The sequence below is a fragment of the Oreochromis aureus genome, linkage group 18 (genome assembly GCF_013358895.1).
Source record: "Oreochromis aureus strain Israel breed Guangdong linkage group 18, ZZ_aureus, whole genome shotgun sequence".
In the NCBI taxonomy this organism is placed as follows: Eukaryota; Metazoa; Chordata; class Actinopteri; order Cichliformes; family Cichlidae; genus Oreochromis; species Oreochromis aureus.
Window position 1 is genome coordinate 121851 of NC_052959.1, and position 19190 is coordinate 141040.

Consider the following 19190-nt stretch of genomic DNA (forward strand, 5'->3'; position numbering starts at 1 on the left):
ATTAATTACTTTTAGAATATTGTAACTCAGTTACTAACTCAGTTACTTTTTTGAAGAAGTAACTAGTAACTATAATTGAATTACTTTTTCAAAGTAACTTGCCCAACCCTGTCTGTGATACGCTCAGTAAGCCCATTGATGTCCTCCAAATGAAGATTTTTCTGAGCACTGCTGCACTCTAGTGGTCACATCATGTAAATAAACTTTAAGTTTACATATTATGCTTTGAATGATTCTTTTTTTTCATTTTATACACAAATAAGAACTCAAAAAATAACTGATCCCTTCAGTCTTTTCTGTTTTGGTATTTACTTTAATGCCGTTGTTACCATGGTGATCATAGTGATGAAAGCCCATCATCACTGCAAAACTAACAATCTCTAAAACATCTGAAAACTGGGAAACTATAATCCAGTGAAACCAGTCTGTGAAACTGAGCCATTAGTTCATGTGAACAGATCCAGACAGTCTTCTAGCCCTGGCACACTACTGTCCCCATCACCATGGCAACTGTCTGTCTCATGCTGCTCCCTCTTTCGCCTCCGTTTATATACACTTGTTTTTTTCCTCTCCTCCTTTTCCTCCTCTTCGTCTGTCCCTTTTTCTGTCTCCCGAGCATCACGAGGATCTTGGATCTGGAATCTTTGGCGTTTCTCTGTTAGCAGGGCTGACTGGAGGTTCTGGTAGAACCTGCTGGCAGCAGAGAGAGAGAGAAAATCAAGTGTTTGACAAGAAATCCAGTGAGACTCCAGTATCAGGGTTCTGACGCTTTTTCAGGGTCAAATTCAAGCACTTTTAAGCACTTTCAAGGATATTTTCAAGCTTTTCCAGCACCTTCTGATTGGCTAAAAAAAAAAGAAAGAAAGAAAAGAATGCATGTTTCAATTAGCATCACCTCAGTAAGACCATGTGAAAAGACACCTTTGCTCCCATTTTGTGAAAAATACCCCACATAAAAATACTGCAAAAGGAAATGGCGCCTTTATATACATAGTGTATAAACTCAAAATGCACATTTCACTTAAAAATTAAGATGTGAAAATGTGAAGAAATCAACTTGTTAGATATTCTTCTCCTGTTGAAAAAACAACAAAAACACAAAACAGAAATAAGTCTTCTCATCAGATATTGATGCTTCTTTCCTGTGTGACAAAAAATAGATGTTTGTTTGTTTTTAAGTTAATTCCCAATAAAACTGTTTTATTGCTAACTACATTGCTGTCTGTATTATTGCTGAAGTCCTAAATGATCACCTTTAAAGTGTTTGTGCTAATAACATCATGTCAGACAGGCATGGAGAACAGCACTGACTGAGAGGCTTTGAACAGATCACATAGTTCAATTCAACATATAAGACTTTAAGAATGCACAAGCATCTACTTAAAATCTAATTTATCATCCGTGATATTATTATGTACAATTCCAATGTATTTTGTTCATCTCCCTTAAATAAACAGGCAGCCTTAAAGTATGAAATATTCATATACAAATACATATAAATGTGTGTACTGTCTGAGTGGCTGATAGTGTCCCACAGGCCTCAGTGTGAACTTGAAGACATTTATAATGTTTAAGGAGTTTAATGTGTAGGTGCTGACGATAAACACATTTTGAATGAAAGCCGGGAACTTTGGTAGCACAGAAACAAGTGGCTATTCTTTGTGACCATATGGATCGGTCCCTCATATTACCATTGTTTCACCCAAAGGCACCAAGTTAATACTTAAAAAGCTGCAGCAATACACACAAATATAAATGCCTATTTAGTACTTGGTGACAACTTTGCTAGCCAATCATTTTTTTTAGCCTTTAACCCTCTGGTGTCCAGGGTATAATTGGTCGCTTTTTGACTACTTTTGATTTGGCCTCTATATTTCACCTTTACCTTTAACTTTAACCTTTATTTCAGCACAATTTATCTAAATTCAGACATAATTTAAAATATGAGTAAAAGTGATATTTTTGACTGTAAAACCACAAGCATGTTTAAGGAATCATTTTCATAACTTGAAATGCAAATTGTACATTTTTAAAAAAAAATATGCACAAGTTTTGCAAACAAAGTTATATGGTACTATTTACCTGAAAAAAAAAAAAATGCAGCCAAGGCTCAGACGCTTTTTATATAACCATTCAAAACTATTTACAGAACAATCAGGTGCTGTTAGGTCAAATAAGAAGGCACACAAATTATTTATGCAACTCCAAAAAAATAGTTTGTGTCCACTATAACACAGATGAGAACAGCACAGGATAAACCTGCAGGTTTGACGGCAGGTGTGTCACTCAGCGTTTACACTGCAATCTGCCTTTGGTGGCTTTTTTGCAGCAACTGTGACATTCACTAGTAGAACTGACACACAAAACAAAAAACTACACACTAACTACACGAGACAACAACGTGTTTGAGACTCCAAACACGGCAAACGTCACAAATCTCTCACGTATCAAAACTCTGTCTTTCGCTCACTCACTCTCTCTCTCTTTCGCGGTCACTCCTAAAACTCCTCTTCCCAAACGACCAAATTGCACACGTTGCCATATCATTTTTTGATTGGTCGACATGGTACATTGTTTTTCCACCAATAGGGAAGGAGTGTTTTTTTTTTTCTTTTTCACTCACAAGCAAAGCGTCTTTGCTAGCGCTCTCCATAGAAAACGCTGGAGTTTTTTACCATTTCTTCCCGGAGTAAACGCCACTGTTTTATTAAAACAAAAACACCGGTTTTACGTGGCCTATCAACACAGTTTAAACACTGGTATATAGCTTGAAGTCTGCACGTTCGACCCAAGTTGAAATGGAGACTCTGGGTTGACCACAGAGGGTTAATCAGAAAGCCTTAAGTTAGCTAGTTATGTATCGGGCTAATGTTTAAAGCTTTCACTTGAGTAAATTAACTCATATTACTGCTAAGTAATGTTAGCTAAGTTCACAGCATATTCCGTAATAGCGCTGCCATACTGCATCACACTCAGTGCATTTCAATCATTCCTCCAGCGAGTTTGATAGCTAGCAAAATAATAACCATAATTTTAAAAATTGCATGCGTAAGGTACACAGGTTACTGGAAAATTATTTACTAGCACTCACCTATCATGCGACTGGAGAGCGCAAACTCTGCCACTGTCGTTTTCCATCATACACTCATTTAAACAGCAACCTACAGGTACAGAGGCGCACTCATCCCCGACTGTCCGAGGGAGGGCGGGGACACACGTTGAAACAGACGCAAGGAAGCCCAGGCAGGAAATTTTGCTTTTACATTTTGCGACTCATTTTATTTCTCTATCTGATAAGAAAACTATTTAATCAGATAGTTATTTGTGGTGAATGAAATACAGTTACATTTTCAAGCACTTTCAAGCACCACATCTGAAATTCAAGCACTTTCCCAACCTTGAAAAGACAACATTAAAATTCAAGCATTTTCAAGGATTTCAAGCACCCGTACGAACCCTGCAGTATGTCTCTGACTTTGGTGACTTTACAGCCAACCAACACACTGACCTGGATATCCTTCTATGGTTCTCCTCCATCTTCTGATTGGCTACCTGTGTTAGATAGGTGACGTATTCCTGTGGAATTAGGAGCGTTCCATCATGGCTCAGAGGAACCTCCAGGCCGTGGGTGCTACGGATTGCCTACAGGGACAAATGCAGTAAAGACATTTTTATTACTACGCTAAAGTTAATGAAAGAAATACCTACAGCTACAGCTAATTACACGGAATTATTCTAACTGTATTAAACATGTGGGCAGCTGTGGCTCAGGATGCAGAGAGTGTCGACTATCAATCAGAGGTTCAATCGTTACCTACTCCAGCCTGCATGTGTCATGTATTCAAATATCCTAGGCCACAAATCCTGAACCCTGAGGTGCCCTGTGTGTGTGTGTGTGTGTGTGTGTGTGCTCATGTGTGTGTGAATGCCAGACAAGGTACTTCTGTAAAGAGCAGCTGGGATGGAAAATGCCTTCAGCTGAATGCTGCTGTGAGTTGGCCTTATATGAAAGAAACTGAATTGAACTAAAATGAAAACTGAAAAAAGCAATTACATGAACATGTGTGGGACTGGGTGAATGTTTGTGGTAAACTCTGAGTGTTAGTGTAGAAAAGCACCAAAAAAGAACCCGTCGGTTCTCCATCACTTATCCAACGGAGCGTTGCAGCGGCTGTAGCCCTGCTGTCATCACAGCATTGTTCCAATGAGACAACACGCCATGTCCTGGGGTTCTCACTGAGATGTAGCCTGGTGGCATCAATCATAACGTCTCAGTACTACTCTTATATACGATTTCATCCAATACCTAATGGCAGTCAGGCTGCTGCTCTATAGAGGTCTGTGCTCACTGCTAACACCACACAGTGTTAGCAGTGAGCACAGGGCAGGCTGCCAGGCCACTCGCATGAAGTCTACTTCATTCAACTCAACAGTCGCATCTAGGGATGGGTACGCTCAGTGCCATTATGGCACCGGTTCTGAAATAAACAGTAGTAACCAGACCGAAAAGCAGCGCACATTTCGGTGCTTTTTTTTCCTAAGATGTCATACACTTTGGATTCTAGCCAATCATTTTACCTTTCCAAGGATAGTAGGCGGGCCCAGGTACGTACGTTCTTTTAGAGCAGAGCTACAGATTAAAAATGCCCAAGGCGAAGCGATCAAAGTCTGGCTGTACTTCACAGCAAAAGCTGCAAACTCAGCAGCCTGCAACAAGTGCTTTAAGCTGATACTGTGATACTGTCAAAGGAGGTAACACCTCAAATCTGATGAAACACCTGGCACCTGGCTGACGCATGCGCTTTTTTAAAGGGCCCCTAGCCCTGCCAGTGTAGCAGAAATGATGAGGATGATGATGGCAGCAGCAGCCGTTCTTCAGGCGCGTGAGCAGCTTCATGTTGTTCGTGTGTAATTTACGTTGAGTACGCTAACCACGTTATGACATTAATGCATGTAAGGTGAACTAGCAAACACCGTCGTGAAGTTACATGCGGCTGTCTTCTTGTTTGATGGCAGATACTCCCTTCACCCTGGCCAAAAGGCTAAAATGACCAAAGAAAAGTGGGAAACAGTTAAACATGAGAGGTTTTGGACAGTTTGTGTTTTTTCCATTGTTTAAGCACTGCTTCCAGCCAAGAGTGAGACCATATATGCCCTATAGCTGCAGAAAAGGCTAACATTGTTATCTTTTTACAAAAAAAACAGCTGAACATGAGAGGTTTTTGGACAAAGTGTGTGTTCTTCATTCTTTAAGCACCGGCACCGTTTCAAAAGTACCGGTTTGGTACTGGTATCAGATAAAACCTAAACGATACCCATCCCTAGTCGCATCAAGGCGGTCAGTCATCGCGTTTGAGTACGACTACCTGTGCAACCTGCAGGGTCCAGGAATCGCTGGATGTCACCAGCAGTGACACCAGTTTGGTTCTGGGCTGTGTCTCATTGTTGCCCCCTGCACATGTGCAGGGGGCAACAATGACTGATTAACAACCCCCCTTGCTGACCAGGTCAGTGTCCCCACAGGTTAGCTGACTTAAATGTTTGCCGTTTCTGTGCTTTTACCATTACTGTCAAACTCTGGAGTTATAGTTCTGCAGTTACACAGCATCTAACGTTGATAAATAAGAACACTGTCTATAAACTGTTAGTCCAATAATCACTGACACTGGAATTCATACTTTGATGGCCTTCAACCAAAAACAGCCGACAACCTCCCCCCAAACATCACTGCGAGCCCACTCCCACTCTTCCTCCTGTGCAAGCCCTCTTACAACAGACATGCACAGCAGGTTACATACATGTGAATATAAACATGGTAATCGTTGAGAATACTCAGAGGAAAAATAATAACAAAGACATGGAAGGATTGTGTCAGTAACGACCCCGGCCAAAACAATTCAAACTCATTTTTAAGCATACCGTGATGATTTTTCCCGTCTTGCCAACAGTGAGGCCGGAGTTCCTGAAACCGGAGTCGATGGCCACTGAATGCTGCAGGTGAGACGACATGTTAGACACACTCACACGCACGCGCACACACACACGCACGCACGCGCGCGCACACAGTTTACCTGGATAAATTATTGAGGTTCAATCCTAAACAATCCTCTCTCTGGTGTTAAAGGTGATCCTAATACTTTGTTGTGTGTTGACAATAGTGACACTAAGGCATGAGCTAGCTGCTTTACATAACAGCTGACAGAGGATTTGTCAGTGAAGCAGCATGTGTCACATTCAGCAGTGACAGCAGCCCTGCATAAAAGCTTTAAGCATTCAAATTAAAGTGTGTCAAAAAGGGTCTTTCTTTGTAAATTACCTTCATATAAAGTGCAAGTGTAAAAAGGAAAAACAAAGCAGAATTTATAGGAGTCACAGTTTTCCCTGCAATGCTAACTGAACACAGTGTGTTAGAGCATCTGTGTGAGCAGTTCCTCTACAGTGGGCAGGTACATGATCTGTGCTACATGCGTGTCGAATGGCCACAACTGGGAACGATTTTCATGTCATATTCAAAGAAGGAAAACTGTAAAACATTACAAATGTCTGAGGTCATACTTCAACAACATCTCAGTAAGGTTTCAGCTTAATGAGCTCATCACCACATAAACTGGGTTCACTGAGGGAAATGTAGTTTAGCTCCTTTGAAGCAAGGCTGTGTGAGTTTCTGACCCACAGTTAGTGTTTCACCTTCAGTAGGAGCTACGGCCATAGTAGCACTGACCTGCTCAAAAACTCCAGATATGCACTGCAGCATCATGGGTTTAAAAAACCTTTAAGGACTCAGTATGAGCCCAAAAGCCCCACCGCTGCAGAGCTGAAGGACCTACAGCATGTGGTCCAAGACTGCACAGCATGTAGTAAAGTTGGCAAAAGCCCAACACACGTGCAGGCATGAGCATATACACAGATTACACAGAAACACTGGTGTACTGAGCACAGTGAGGAAAGATTTAGGGAATGAAATTAGGTTTAGGAGATTAGGGATCTCGAGGAATTGGATATATATAAGTGACAATACTACTGGAGATGATCGTATGGAAGAGGACCAGAGTCAGGTTGTAATTTGGACATGGGACTGTGATAAGATCACTGGATTTTCTCTATATGTTGGTAGACAAATGCACGACTGCTAATGTTGTTTCGTTTTTTTTGTTTTTTGTTTTTTTGTTTTTCTGCGAGAATAATAGTTATTTAAAGAATACTCATTTATAATGAGCGATGATTTAGATTATAAATCATATGATTTTGAAGCCAATATTGATCTAGAAGGGAATATGCTTAATACAATTAAAGAGACATGTGAATATTATACGGAGGACCAATTTAGAGATAACGTTGATATAAGTAATATATTTTCTTTAATTCATTTTAATTGTAGAAGCCTATATAAAAATTTTGCTCCGATTAATGATTTTTTGCATAGTTTGAGAGGCAAGTTTAAAGTAATTGCATTATCTGAAACATGGCTAGATGAGAAAAGGGGCTGTGATTTTTATATTGATGGGTATGAGTTATATTACATAAATAGATCTAATAAGAAGGCAGGAGGGGTGGCACTTTTTGTTAACTGTGATCTGAAATGTAAACAACTTAAAGATATGTCTATGGTTGTTGACGACTTAATGGAGACTGTTACAGTAGAACTAGAAATGGAAAGAAGAAGTAATATAATTGTTACGTGTATATATAGAAAACCTGGAACACTGACAGAAAAATTTATAGATGTAGTGGAAGATTTATTAAGTAGGGCTAAGGGAAATAAGACTTTCTGTTTGTGTGGGGTTATAATATTGATTTCTAAAAGAGACTAATCACATGGCATCAGACTTTTAGAATTACTACTTGAAATGGATTATACCCTCTGATTTCAAAGCCGAGTAGAATAACGGATACATCAGCAACATTAATTGATCATATTTTTATTAATAGTTTAGGGAATAATATTAAAAGTGGCCTCATCATAAATGATATAAGTGATCATTTACCTGTTTTTTTTTACCTTAGATTACAATATGAGAAATCGTAAGGAGGAGGAGGAAGAGCAATTGGACAGATGTATAAGGATAAGAAATGAGGATGCAATAAATAAATTTAGACATGACCTCATAGAAGAGGATTGGAAGGAGGTTTATGTAAATGATGTAAATGTCGCATATGACGCGTTTTTAAATACTTATTTGGCCTTGTATGGAAAACATTGTCCACTGGTACCGCTTAAGTTTAAGAAGAAGAAAACTAATTTTAAACCATGGATAACTAAGGGGCTAGTAAACACGTGCAAAAAGAAGAACAAACTGTATAGCGATTATATAAAACTCAGAACAAAGACCGCTGAAATGAAATATAAAGTCTATAAAAATAGGCTAGTATTAATATTGAGGAAGGCCAAGAAAGAATACTATAACAAATTATTTCAAGAAAAGAAAAATAATATAAAGGGTATTTGGAATATTTTCAGAGAGATATTAGGCAATAAGAATGATTCCTTAGATTTGCCTAAGTATTTTCATAAGGAAGATAAGATTATAAAGGACATGAATGAAGTGGTAAATGAATTCAATTCCTTTTTTGTAAATATTGGCCCTAATTTGGCAAATCTAATTAGAAAACATGATAAGTTGGAACAAAAGGATGAGTGGAAAGGTGAAAGCAGAGTAGTTAAGTCTATATTTTTAGCTGATATCACTGAAAAAGAAATTGCAGCAATTTTAAACAAGACTAAAAATAAGACATCTACTGATTGCGATGGTTTAGATATGGTTATAGTTAAAAAGACATTGGACTGTATAATTACTCCTCTTTGTTATATTTTCAATCTTTCATTCCATACTGGCGTATTTCCTGACAGAATGAAAGTGGCAAAAGTGATACCTCTGTATAAAAAGGGAGATAAACATAGTTTTAATAATTATAGGCCAGTGTCACTTATGTCACAGTTTTCTAAAGTACTTGAAAAACTGTTTGTGGAAAGACTTGAGAGCTTTATTGAAAAACATCAATTACTAAGTGAAAATCAATATGGATTTCGGAAAAACAGATCAACGGCATTAGCATTGATGACTACTATTGACGATATTTCGTGTGCAACAGACAATAATAAATATACAATAGGAGTATTTATTGACTTAAAAAAAGCTTTTGATACGCTGCACCATTCTATTTAGATTTCTAAGCTTAATACTTATGGGATGAGAGGAATTGCATTAAACTGTTTAAGTAGTTATCTAGAAAATAGGACCCAGTATGTGCATTATTTAGGCAATTCCTCTGAAAGACTGAAAATTGAATGTGGGGTTCCTCAAGGGTCTGTTTTGGGACCAAAACTTTTAATTTATATATAAATGATATTTGTGATGTGTCCAAAATGTTAAATTTCGTTTTGTTTGCAGATGATACAAATTTTTATTGTGCTGGGGATAAATTGAAAGAATTGGCTGAATTAATGGTTTCTGAAATGGAAAAACTAAAAAAATGGTTTGATGTAAACAAATTATCTTTGAACTTGACAAAAACGAAATTTATGATTTTTGGAAATCGGGTAAAAGAGGATGAAGTAATTCTGTCCATTGATGGAGTTCCGATTGAGAGAGTTACTGAACTCCGTTTTTTGGGGGTAGTATTGGATGATAAATTAAAATGGAAATCTCATATTGAATATGTTAGAAAAAAGATGGTTAAAAATATTTATATTTTGGGTAATGTCAGAGATATACTAGATTATAAGGCAATGCGTATTTTATATTTCTCACTAATTTTCCCCTATCTCAGTTATTGTGCTGAGGTGTGGGGGATACATATGCGACTTATATACATCCTCTATACTTGTTACAGAAGAAAGTGGTACGAATGGTTCATAATGTTAAATATAGAGAACATACAAATAATTTGTTTATAAAATCGAAATTGTTGAAATTTGAAGACTTAGTGAAATTACAGACATTATTATTCTTGTGCAAGGCAAAAAATAATAATTTACCTCTTAAGTTACAAAGTTTGTTTGTATTGTGTTCAGGAAGTGGGGACAGTAGAAGGAAGTTTGACTTTAAGCATAAGTTTGCTAGAACCACACAAAGGCAAATGTGTCCAACAGTTAAAGGTATAAGAATATGGAATTCTCTTGAAGATAATCTCAAGAGCTGTACAAACATGCACCGTTTTAAAATGTGTTACATACTTAAAAGGATAAATCAATATGAAGAACATGAAAGTAATTAGGACTAAACGTGGAAGAAAACATTTTCATTGCCATTTAATGCTGTATATTGCTGATTATATTGATTTGTTGTTTAGTTTTGCATTGTTACATAAAGATACGTTAGAGGGTTTTCTGGGGGTTATTGGCGCCCTCGTGTAAAAATATTTGGATTGCAGATAGGGGGCAGGTGCTAATAAGAATTTATTCTTCTTCCTGCTCCTTTTCACCCATGGGTGCAGTGTTATGTTGATGGGAGGGGGGGTTTGTGTGTGGGAGGAGAGGCACTGTTGAACCATGTGTGAAATAAATAAAGAAATGAAATGAAATGAAATGAAATGAAACGTGTGTTTTTCATGTCAGTAAAGATACTGATGATGACTCCTGTCAGTGTTGTGCTTTTTAAATGTTTGCAGAGTCAGTGACATATATGAATGGCAGAAACATGTCACTAAGAATAAACAAAGGTCACATTCAAGCCCAAGAGATAAGTAGAGCAACCTTTGAGAGATAACTAACCAGAAAATGTGCCGAATGATTTGTTTCTCCTAATAAAGACTCACCATTAGCTGTGCGTCTTCCAGACGTCTGCACTGAACATGGAGTACAAAGGGCTCAAACTTCAACACAGCATCACCGGAGCACCCGGCCAGAGCAGACAACTAGAAAACACACACAGGCATGTGATAAAACAGTACATTCAGCCATGATGCTTATTAATCATAAGGACACCACGAGTCTCACCAGGTCCTCTGAGGTACACTTGTGATGTGAGACAAATAGCCAGGCACAGTTCTGTTTCTGGACAGCACTGCTTTCTGGAGCCTAGAGAGGGAGAGACAACTGTCATTGTTTCAGTACAGATTTCCATGGTTGTTGTTTGTTTGCTCCGACAGCAGTCAGAATGTGATGTCCTGGTGTGTGGAGGATCCTACGGTAGCCCTGAGATGTCAAACAAACTGCAGTTTAAGAAAACACCAGAGAACATAAAACCAAGACAACAACACAAAAGGGAAGTTGAATACTTCACAGTGGAGATAGAAAACCAACAATAATAACTCCCAGAGTTTTCCTGTTGCATCTTGAAACAGTCTGCAGCAGGAAACAGTAATCAGGTCAGAAACTTTAAGCAGCCCTCTACAGCTGATATGACGATGTGGAGTTCAGTCAAAAGTCACACAGTCTGCAAACTATGGCAGCCAGATCAGGGAAAAATAAACTGGAGCGTTTAAATGATTCCAAGAATTCCTCATCTTCTCTGATCGCTGACAGCACGATGCTCTACTATGCAGCTTCATGTTTCAGCTTATTTCAGTTCAGAAGTATTATAGAAATAAAATGTGAAGGTATTAGTTTTCTTTCAGGTATTTGTCATAAACATCCCTCTATAATACAAAGTGTGTGCGGTGTGAGGCAGAGTGAGACTCACCCCGTCGATGAGGATGACTCTCCCCGAGCAGGAGCTGGTAGTGAAGAACTCCTCCCGGCTGTTGAGCAGAGACACGACGTGCTCGATGGCCTCGTCCACAGCGCCCTTCTTACTCAGGTCCACTTTGTTCAGGCACTGCTTTTTCCACTGAGCGAAGCTTTTCTCCATAGCTCCTTACGCCTAGCCGCTACTTTAACCTGGTTTGTCTGTCGCATGAGCGGGCGTTCATAAGCTTTCATTCTTTAATACTTCATGGATGTTAGCTGTTAGCTTCACGGAGGGCTGGTTCTTCTTCTTCAGTAGGACTGGAACCGATGAAGGTTAGTCAACAGCGACACTGCCATCTGCTGTAGGTAAGTGGAAGTGTAGCTGGGAAGACCTTTTTTTGGGTGAGGGCCCTTTTAGATGCAAGTCTTTTTTTTTCTTTTTTTTCTTTTTAGCTTTATTGAAAGAAATTTTCATATACAAAACAAGTCAAGGAAACAGACCAGAATTGTAACAATTTACAGTATAAAGATGGTGAAGCAAGTCATTATAGCTTTACAGGGAGAAAATAAAAGTTTCTAGGGTAAAGTAATAAGGAACATAGACCTTTTGACACAAGCAGGAAAATTAGAATAGCAAGTATTTTGTGATTTTACAGTATAGTACAGCAGTTTTTTTTTATTCATATTAGAAATAAGCTTAAGTGACTTAAAATATTGACAAAAGTAATTCAAGAAGACGGTAAACACAGGAGAGGCATTCTTCCACTTACATAAATGAATAAAAAACTTACATAGCACTATTACAGAATTGACAACATCTGAGATTTCAGAATCCAGATTGTCCATAAAGTAAAGAACATCCTCAGATGTGAAGGAAGGTATATTGGAAATTCTGAGTGAAACCCAACAGTGTATTTCAAACCAAAAGGCATGAACATATTGACAAGTGAAAAATAGATGCTCTAATGTTTCTGGATCCGAAGAACAGAAAGCACAAGAGTCGGCCTCAAAATTAAACCTTTTATACAGGAATTCTCCAACTGGATAGATGCCAGATATGATTCTGAAGTGCGTTTCTTTCATTTTAGGCGCAAGTGGGTATTTTAAGTAAAAAGAAAATGACTTTTCTGTCAACATGCTATCAAGGTCATGTCTGACATTGACATTATAGTTGCAGAATACTATTTGCTTACAGGTATTAGAGATTAACTTATTATTAAATTGTTTGTCCTTTATTGAGGTATTACCTATCGTCAGTGAAGGTAAGCATGTTCTTATTAGTGAATACTTTAAAGTATTTATGATAAGATTTAACAACGGTGTGGGTATCGCTTTACAAACCTTATTATAATTATTAAATGAAACGTCTATTTTATGCTTATCAATAAATTCTTCATAAGATAGCAAGTTTCCGTTTTTATCAAGCAGATCAACAACAAAACATACACCTCTATCATACCAGTCTGATTTAATTAAGGACTTCTTATTGATGACTACAACCCTGTTATTCCACAACACAGAATTGTGAGGTGAAAAGTTGTGGGTGAAAATTAGTTTCCCAAAATCCAAAGCTTGCTTATAGAAACTAGACAACTTAAGAGGAATCTTAGATATTTCATAATCACATCTGAGCAAAAACTCTAACCCCCGAGCTTATTAAAGAGTTTGTTTGGTCCCACATAGATTGAGGAGGAAATGCAGTCTTTTGAGCCCGAACGCAGCAATAATGGATTCAAAGTCTAAACCTTTCAAGCCCCCATTTTCATAGTCTTTAACTAATTGTGATTTGCGTATATAATGTGTTTTATTCTTCCAGATAAAGCTGAATATAATAGAATTGGACAGTTTAATCATTTTAGGAGACGTAAAAATTGAATAACAGGGGTATATGAGTCTTGAAAGTCCTACTTTAGACAGTCAGATACGACCTAATATGGATAAATTACGTGTTAGCCAATGATTAAATATTTTTTTAACTACATTTAATCTGGGAGTTATGTTATTATTCTCTCGATCATTAGTATTTTTACTGATTATTAAACCAAGGTCCTTTACCTCCTCTTTTACTGGAATATTGTTAATAGTACTTTGATTACAGCTGTGTACAGCTAAGATTTCACATTTTTTAAGGTTTAGTGTTAAGCCGGATGCTTTTGAGAATGAAAGGATTTTATTAATTGGAATAGAGACCATATTTACATTCCTTAGAAATAAGGCAGTGTCATCAGCAAATTGACTAATTTTAAATTCTTTATCAAGAATTTTTATGCCTTCCAGATCTGAACAGAGTTTGATATAAATGGCATTTCTGCTGCAACAATAAACAATAACGGGCTAATAGGGCATCCCTGCCGAATGCCACGATTAATTTTAAAACTATTAGAAAACCCTTGATTGAGTGCAATACTACTTGTTATATCTCTGTACAACATTTTCACTACACTAACAAACCCACAGCCTCCAGAGCTTTAAATAAAAAATTATGCTGCAAAGAATCAAAAGCTTTAAAGAAATCAAGAAATAAAATAAGGCTATCATGAGGAATTAAATGATTGTAATCCAACATATCTAATACTAAACGGGTATGATGATGGATATGACGTCCTTTTATAAAGGCGGACTGTGTCGCATCTATTATTTGAGTTATTCCTGTTTTTAGTCTGTTGGCAGAGACATGAGCTAACAATTTGTAATCACAGCAAAGAAGTGTGATACGTCTCCAGTTATCTAAAAGGACAGAGTCCTTGTTTGGTTTAGGAAGTAAAGAAATTATTCCTCGTTTCATAGTTGGAGATAGCATCTGATCATTTATACATTCATTAAAAACCTCTAGTAATAAATCTTTAATGTCACTCCAGAAATATCTGTAAAATTCAATTGTGATTCCGTCGGGACCTGGTGATTTACCGCTCGCCATTTGGGAAACAGCAGCATCCAATTCAGCTAAAGAAATTTCAGACTCATTGAGATTTTTAAAGTGTGTGTCAATTTGAGGAATATTTTCATGGATAGAGCTAAAAAAGAATTAGTCTCCGAACTGGAATAATTTGTAGTGTAGAGGGCTGAATAGAACTCTGTAATATAGTTGTTTATAGTCTGTTGGTCCTCAGTCAGGGTATTATTAATTTGTAACTTCATTATAGTTTTTTTTTGTTTGTCTAGTTTTCTCCAGATTAAAGAAATAAGTAGAATTCTTGTCCCCCTCCTCAATCCATGTAGCCCTTGAACGAATGAAGGCACCTTTTGCTTTGTCTATAAAAAGTTCATCTAGTTTGTACTGCAACTGGTTTAGTTCTGTAGAGTTTTCCTCTGTCAGATGTGATAAATTCCACAATGAACTTATTTTTGTGGTGATTTCAGCCTGTTTCTGTCTCCTTTTAATAGCCATTAATTTTCCTTCTTCACTGGCAATGTTTCTGACATTAAACTTCAACCATTCCCATTTACTAGTAGAAGAAAAATCCTCCATTGCTTTTACCTCTCCTATTAAGGATTTAATTTTTATACAAAAAGATGAGCTTCTTAAGAGGTTACTGTTAAACTTCCAGTGATCTATTATCCGGGGAGATTGAAAGTGTTATGGCACAATGGTCAGTAAGAGGGGAGTGGAGAATCTTACAGTTGGATGATAGAGGGAAAAGACTACCAGTTATTAAGCAATAATCTAGTCTTGAGCGTTGAGAGCGCTCAGAATTACTACTGGTGTAATGCAGTTTTTCTGGGTTTAACTTACGCCAGATATCGATTAGGTTGAGCGTGCAGGAGAAATCCATTATTATTTGGTTAAAATGAGAAGAGTCATATTTAGTTGGAAATCTATCCTGTTTTTCATCTGGTACCATATTAAAGTCACCTGCAACAACAACTTTTTCAATTGAATAAATGATCTTCCTTTCTTCTATCATTTTTTCAAATCAGAAATTAATTTCCGGTTTTTGGCTCTATTGTTGAACCCATAAACATTTACTAAAATGTACTTAGTATCATCCAACTCTATGTTAACCATTAACCAATGACCTTCCTTATCACCTTTATGATCAATAACTCTTCCATTAAAACGATGTAGAAAAATAGCCACTCCTGCTGAATGAGAGGTACCATGAGATAAATAAATATCACCGCTTCCCCACTGCTTTCTCCAAAATATATGATCATCTTCACTACTGTGTGTCTCTTGAAATAAAAAACAATTGGTGTTAGGCTGTTCCTTACAAAAAAGAAAAACTGCTTTACGCTTTGTTATTTCTTAAACCTCGAACGTTTAAAGAAAATATTGAAAGAACCATTGAATATAGCTTGAGAGTGCTTTAATAACTAGAGTAGGGCAATGGAACATTTTACCTCCTATGAACTAATAAACCCAGTCAGATTTAAGGACCATTGAGCAAGTTACCGGCTTAAATTTAGTTGAACAGTTACACCTTCATATCTAGGTCGTTATAAAGTTCTTTCATTCTTTGATTTGACGACCTTCGATGACAGCATATCCTTCCTTCAGGAAAGCTTTGAGCCCTCTGCTCCTTGCCTCCTCCACCCTTGGCCACAGACGTTTGCGGGCTTCTCTGTCTTCCTTACAAAAGTCCTCTCTAAACCGAATCTTCATCTCCTTGCAGAACTTCGCCTCCTTGGACATCTTCCACACTAGGTCTCGAACAGTTCTCATGGCAAACTGTATGACGATCAGCCTGGGTTTGTCACCGACTCGTCCCTTCTGACCCAGCCGATGCACTGTATCCACTGTGTTGTACAGCTGCTCGGCGTTCGCAGGAATTATCTTGGTCAGAATTCTGATTATTTCTTCTCTTGTATTCTCCCCCTCCCTCTCGGGAACGCCAGTTAGCAGCAAAGACCATCTCCGTTTGTATCTAGCATGCTCCAGACACATTTCATGAAGAGCCTCGTTTTCTTTTTTCAGCGTCGCCATCTGCGTTTTAATACGTTTCACATCTTCCACCACAGATTTAACAGCTTGCGTATTAGCATCCACGGACTCCTTTACTTTTCTTACAGCGTCGGTATTTTCTTGCAGCTGGAATTCATAACTCTTTAAATGTTCACTTTGGGTGTCGAATTTACATACGAGTTTTTGGATAGCATTGAGGAGAATTGTGTTCGAAACTTCGTTTTGTGTCTGCGATTCGTTAGCCTTCATTTTTTTAGGATTTGGACTTTTAACCGGTGTGTGGTGACGATCAGCTTGCGGTTTGTCTTGTGATAAGTCATGCTGCTGTTCCATCCATTCAATACCTTCTTCGTCGCACGCCTGCCGAAGAGCCGCTAGGTGGTAGCCATGGTCTTTGTTAATGTTAGCCATTTCGCCGCTTTGGAGAAGGCGGCTGAAAATGACGGAGAGAAACACAGGGAAGAAGTTTTTGAGTTGTAGAGATGAAGTATAACTAGTCTGCTTCTAATTCCGGTTTACTTGATTGCGGTCAAGACATAAAGGAGGTTCTTTTCAAGAAAAGCCTCGGAGCCCACTCAAGTTGAACCGCTCACTCCGCCATCTTCCCAGAATCCCCCCTTTTAGAAGCAAGTCTCTCACCTCGGTAGCCAAAAACGCCTCGATGCAATAATATGACATTCTTTGTGTGTCTCTCTTTTATAATAACAGTGTCTTTGGGGTCATTAGTGTTACTGCTGAAGTTGAAGCATACACTACTAAGTAAGTAAGTAAGTAAGTAAAATTTTATTTATATAGCACATTTCTAGATAAAAGATCACAAAGTGCTTCACAAGGTATAAAACAAAAACAGTCCAAAGTTAACAAAATGCAAAATGCAACCACTAAGGTATGGTTCTTGGTGACCAACGGGCTGGTTTGAGTATGTCAGAAACTGCTGATCTACTGGGATGTTCACAGTCATTTCTACAGTTTACAGAGAATAGGATGAAAAAGAGAAAATATCCATAGAGTGGCAGTTCTCTGGGTGAAAATGCACTGTTGATGCCAAAGATCAGAGGAGAAAGGCCAGACTGTCCCAAGTCTACAGGAGGGCAACAGTAACTCAGTAAGGCCACTTGTTAAAACCAAGGTATGCAGTAAAGCATCTCTCAGTGCACAGCAGGTTCAATGCTGAAACTAAACAGATGGGCTAAAGTTGCCACAGAAATTGCCACTCCTGTCAACTAAGACCAGTATACTGAGGCTAGAATTCACAAAGACTCACTGAAACTGGACAATAGAAGACAGTACACAGTTCAGAAGATAATACATATATTTATATATACATATTTATATTTAGTCTGTTAACTGTTATTCTTTTTTCTTTTACTATATTTTATTAATATTTTGCTCTTTACTATTTTTTCTACTGTCTTCTGCTCGTCAAATACATTTCATTGCAATGTTGACTCTGTGCTAACTTGCATATGACAAATAAAACTGAAAACTGAAAAACTGGAAAAAACATTGCCAGGTATGATAAGTCTTGATTCCTGTTGCGACATTCAGATGGTAGGGTCAGAATTTGCCATAAACAACTTGAAAGTGTCCATCCAGCCTTGTATCAACAGTTCAGGCTGCTGGGGGTATAATGGCATGGGGGATATTTTCTTGTTGTTGTTTTTTTCTTTGCAAATAAATTAAAAACAACAAAGACAGATGATAATATGACAGTGACATTATTTGCTTGGCACACTTTGCCCTCCTTGACCCCCACTGAGCATTGTTTAAATGCTACAGGCTACCTGATCATTGTTGCTGACCATGTCAATCTCTTTATCATTACAGTGTACCCAGGAAATGCCTTCTCTCTGTCCACAAAAGACATGTAGACTGGTTTGGAAAACTCCCACAGACCCTAAAATATTTTTGAAAGGATAAAGAACTAGTCTAGTGTTCCGCGACCAGGTTGTAAATTGCATTGTTCCTCCTGTATGCAAGGTTGAACTGATGGAAAGACTCACATTTCCAGTACCCTGGCATAGACCTTTCCAGTGGGCTTGAGTAGTGTGATCCCCTGAAGTTTGAGAACACCCACCACCTTATTAAAGATGGGATCTACCACCCCAGTCTGTCATTCCAGAGATACCACCCAGATGTCCATGTGATATGGTATAGAGGTGTGTCAACCAAAACAGCCCTACAACATCCAGAGCATTCAAGAACTCTGTCCACCCCAGGGGCCACAAAGAAGTTGGAGTTGTTGTTTAACTACCTCAGTGACCTGGCCTCAGGAGTGGGCGCATCGTCCCCCTTGTCCCCAAACTCAGCTTCTTCTACAGAAGGTGTGTCAGTGGTATTAAGGAGGCCCTCAGAGTATTCCTTCCAATTCCCAACTACATCCTCAGCTGAGCACATCAGCACCCCACCCCCACTGAGTGTGAGTAGAGCACTGCTCCCCTCCTCAGTTGCATGCAAATTTGCCAGAATTGCTTCAAGGCAGACTGAAAGTCTTGATCCATGGCCTCACCAAATATCTCCCACACCAGCATTTTTGCTTCAGCTACAACCCGAGCCACAAACCATTTGGACTGCCAGTACCCATCAGCTGTGTCAGAAGTCCTACAGGCTAAACAAGCCTGAAAAGCAACACCTTGCAGTTGCAGCTCCTTGCAGGAGCCTCAGCAATGGAGGTGTAGA

The 19190-nt window shown here is 38.3% G+C and overlaps 1 protein-coding gene across 2 annotated transcripts; it reads right to left on the bottom strand.

Moving 5' to 3' along the window:
- Nucleotides 1-292: 292 nt before the first annotated feature.
- Nucleotides 293-11948, bottom strand: tyw3 (tRNA-yW synthesizing protein 3 homolog (S. cerevisiae)). 2 transcript variants are annotated; one of them, XM_031738495.2, is made up of 6 exons: nt 11622-11948; nt 10937-11017; nt 10756-10854; nt 5920-5991; nt 3509-3642; nt 293-693 (listed from the first exon to the last, which is right to left on the bottom strand). In XM_031738495.2, exons 1-6 carry the CDS (start codon nt 11787-11789, stop codon nt 447-449), a joined length of 801 nt encoding a protein of 266 aa, XP_031594355.1. In that variant the 5' UTR covers nt 11790-11948; the 3' UTR covers nt 293-446. The 2 variants fall into 2 exon arrangements, with proteins under 2 accessions (XP_031594355.1, XP_031594356.1); XM_031738496.2 differs by having other exon boundaries at nt 293-690; nt 11622-11940.
- Nucleotides 11949-19190: the final 7242 nt, after the last annotated feature.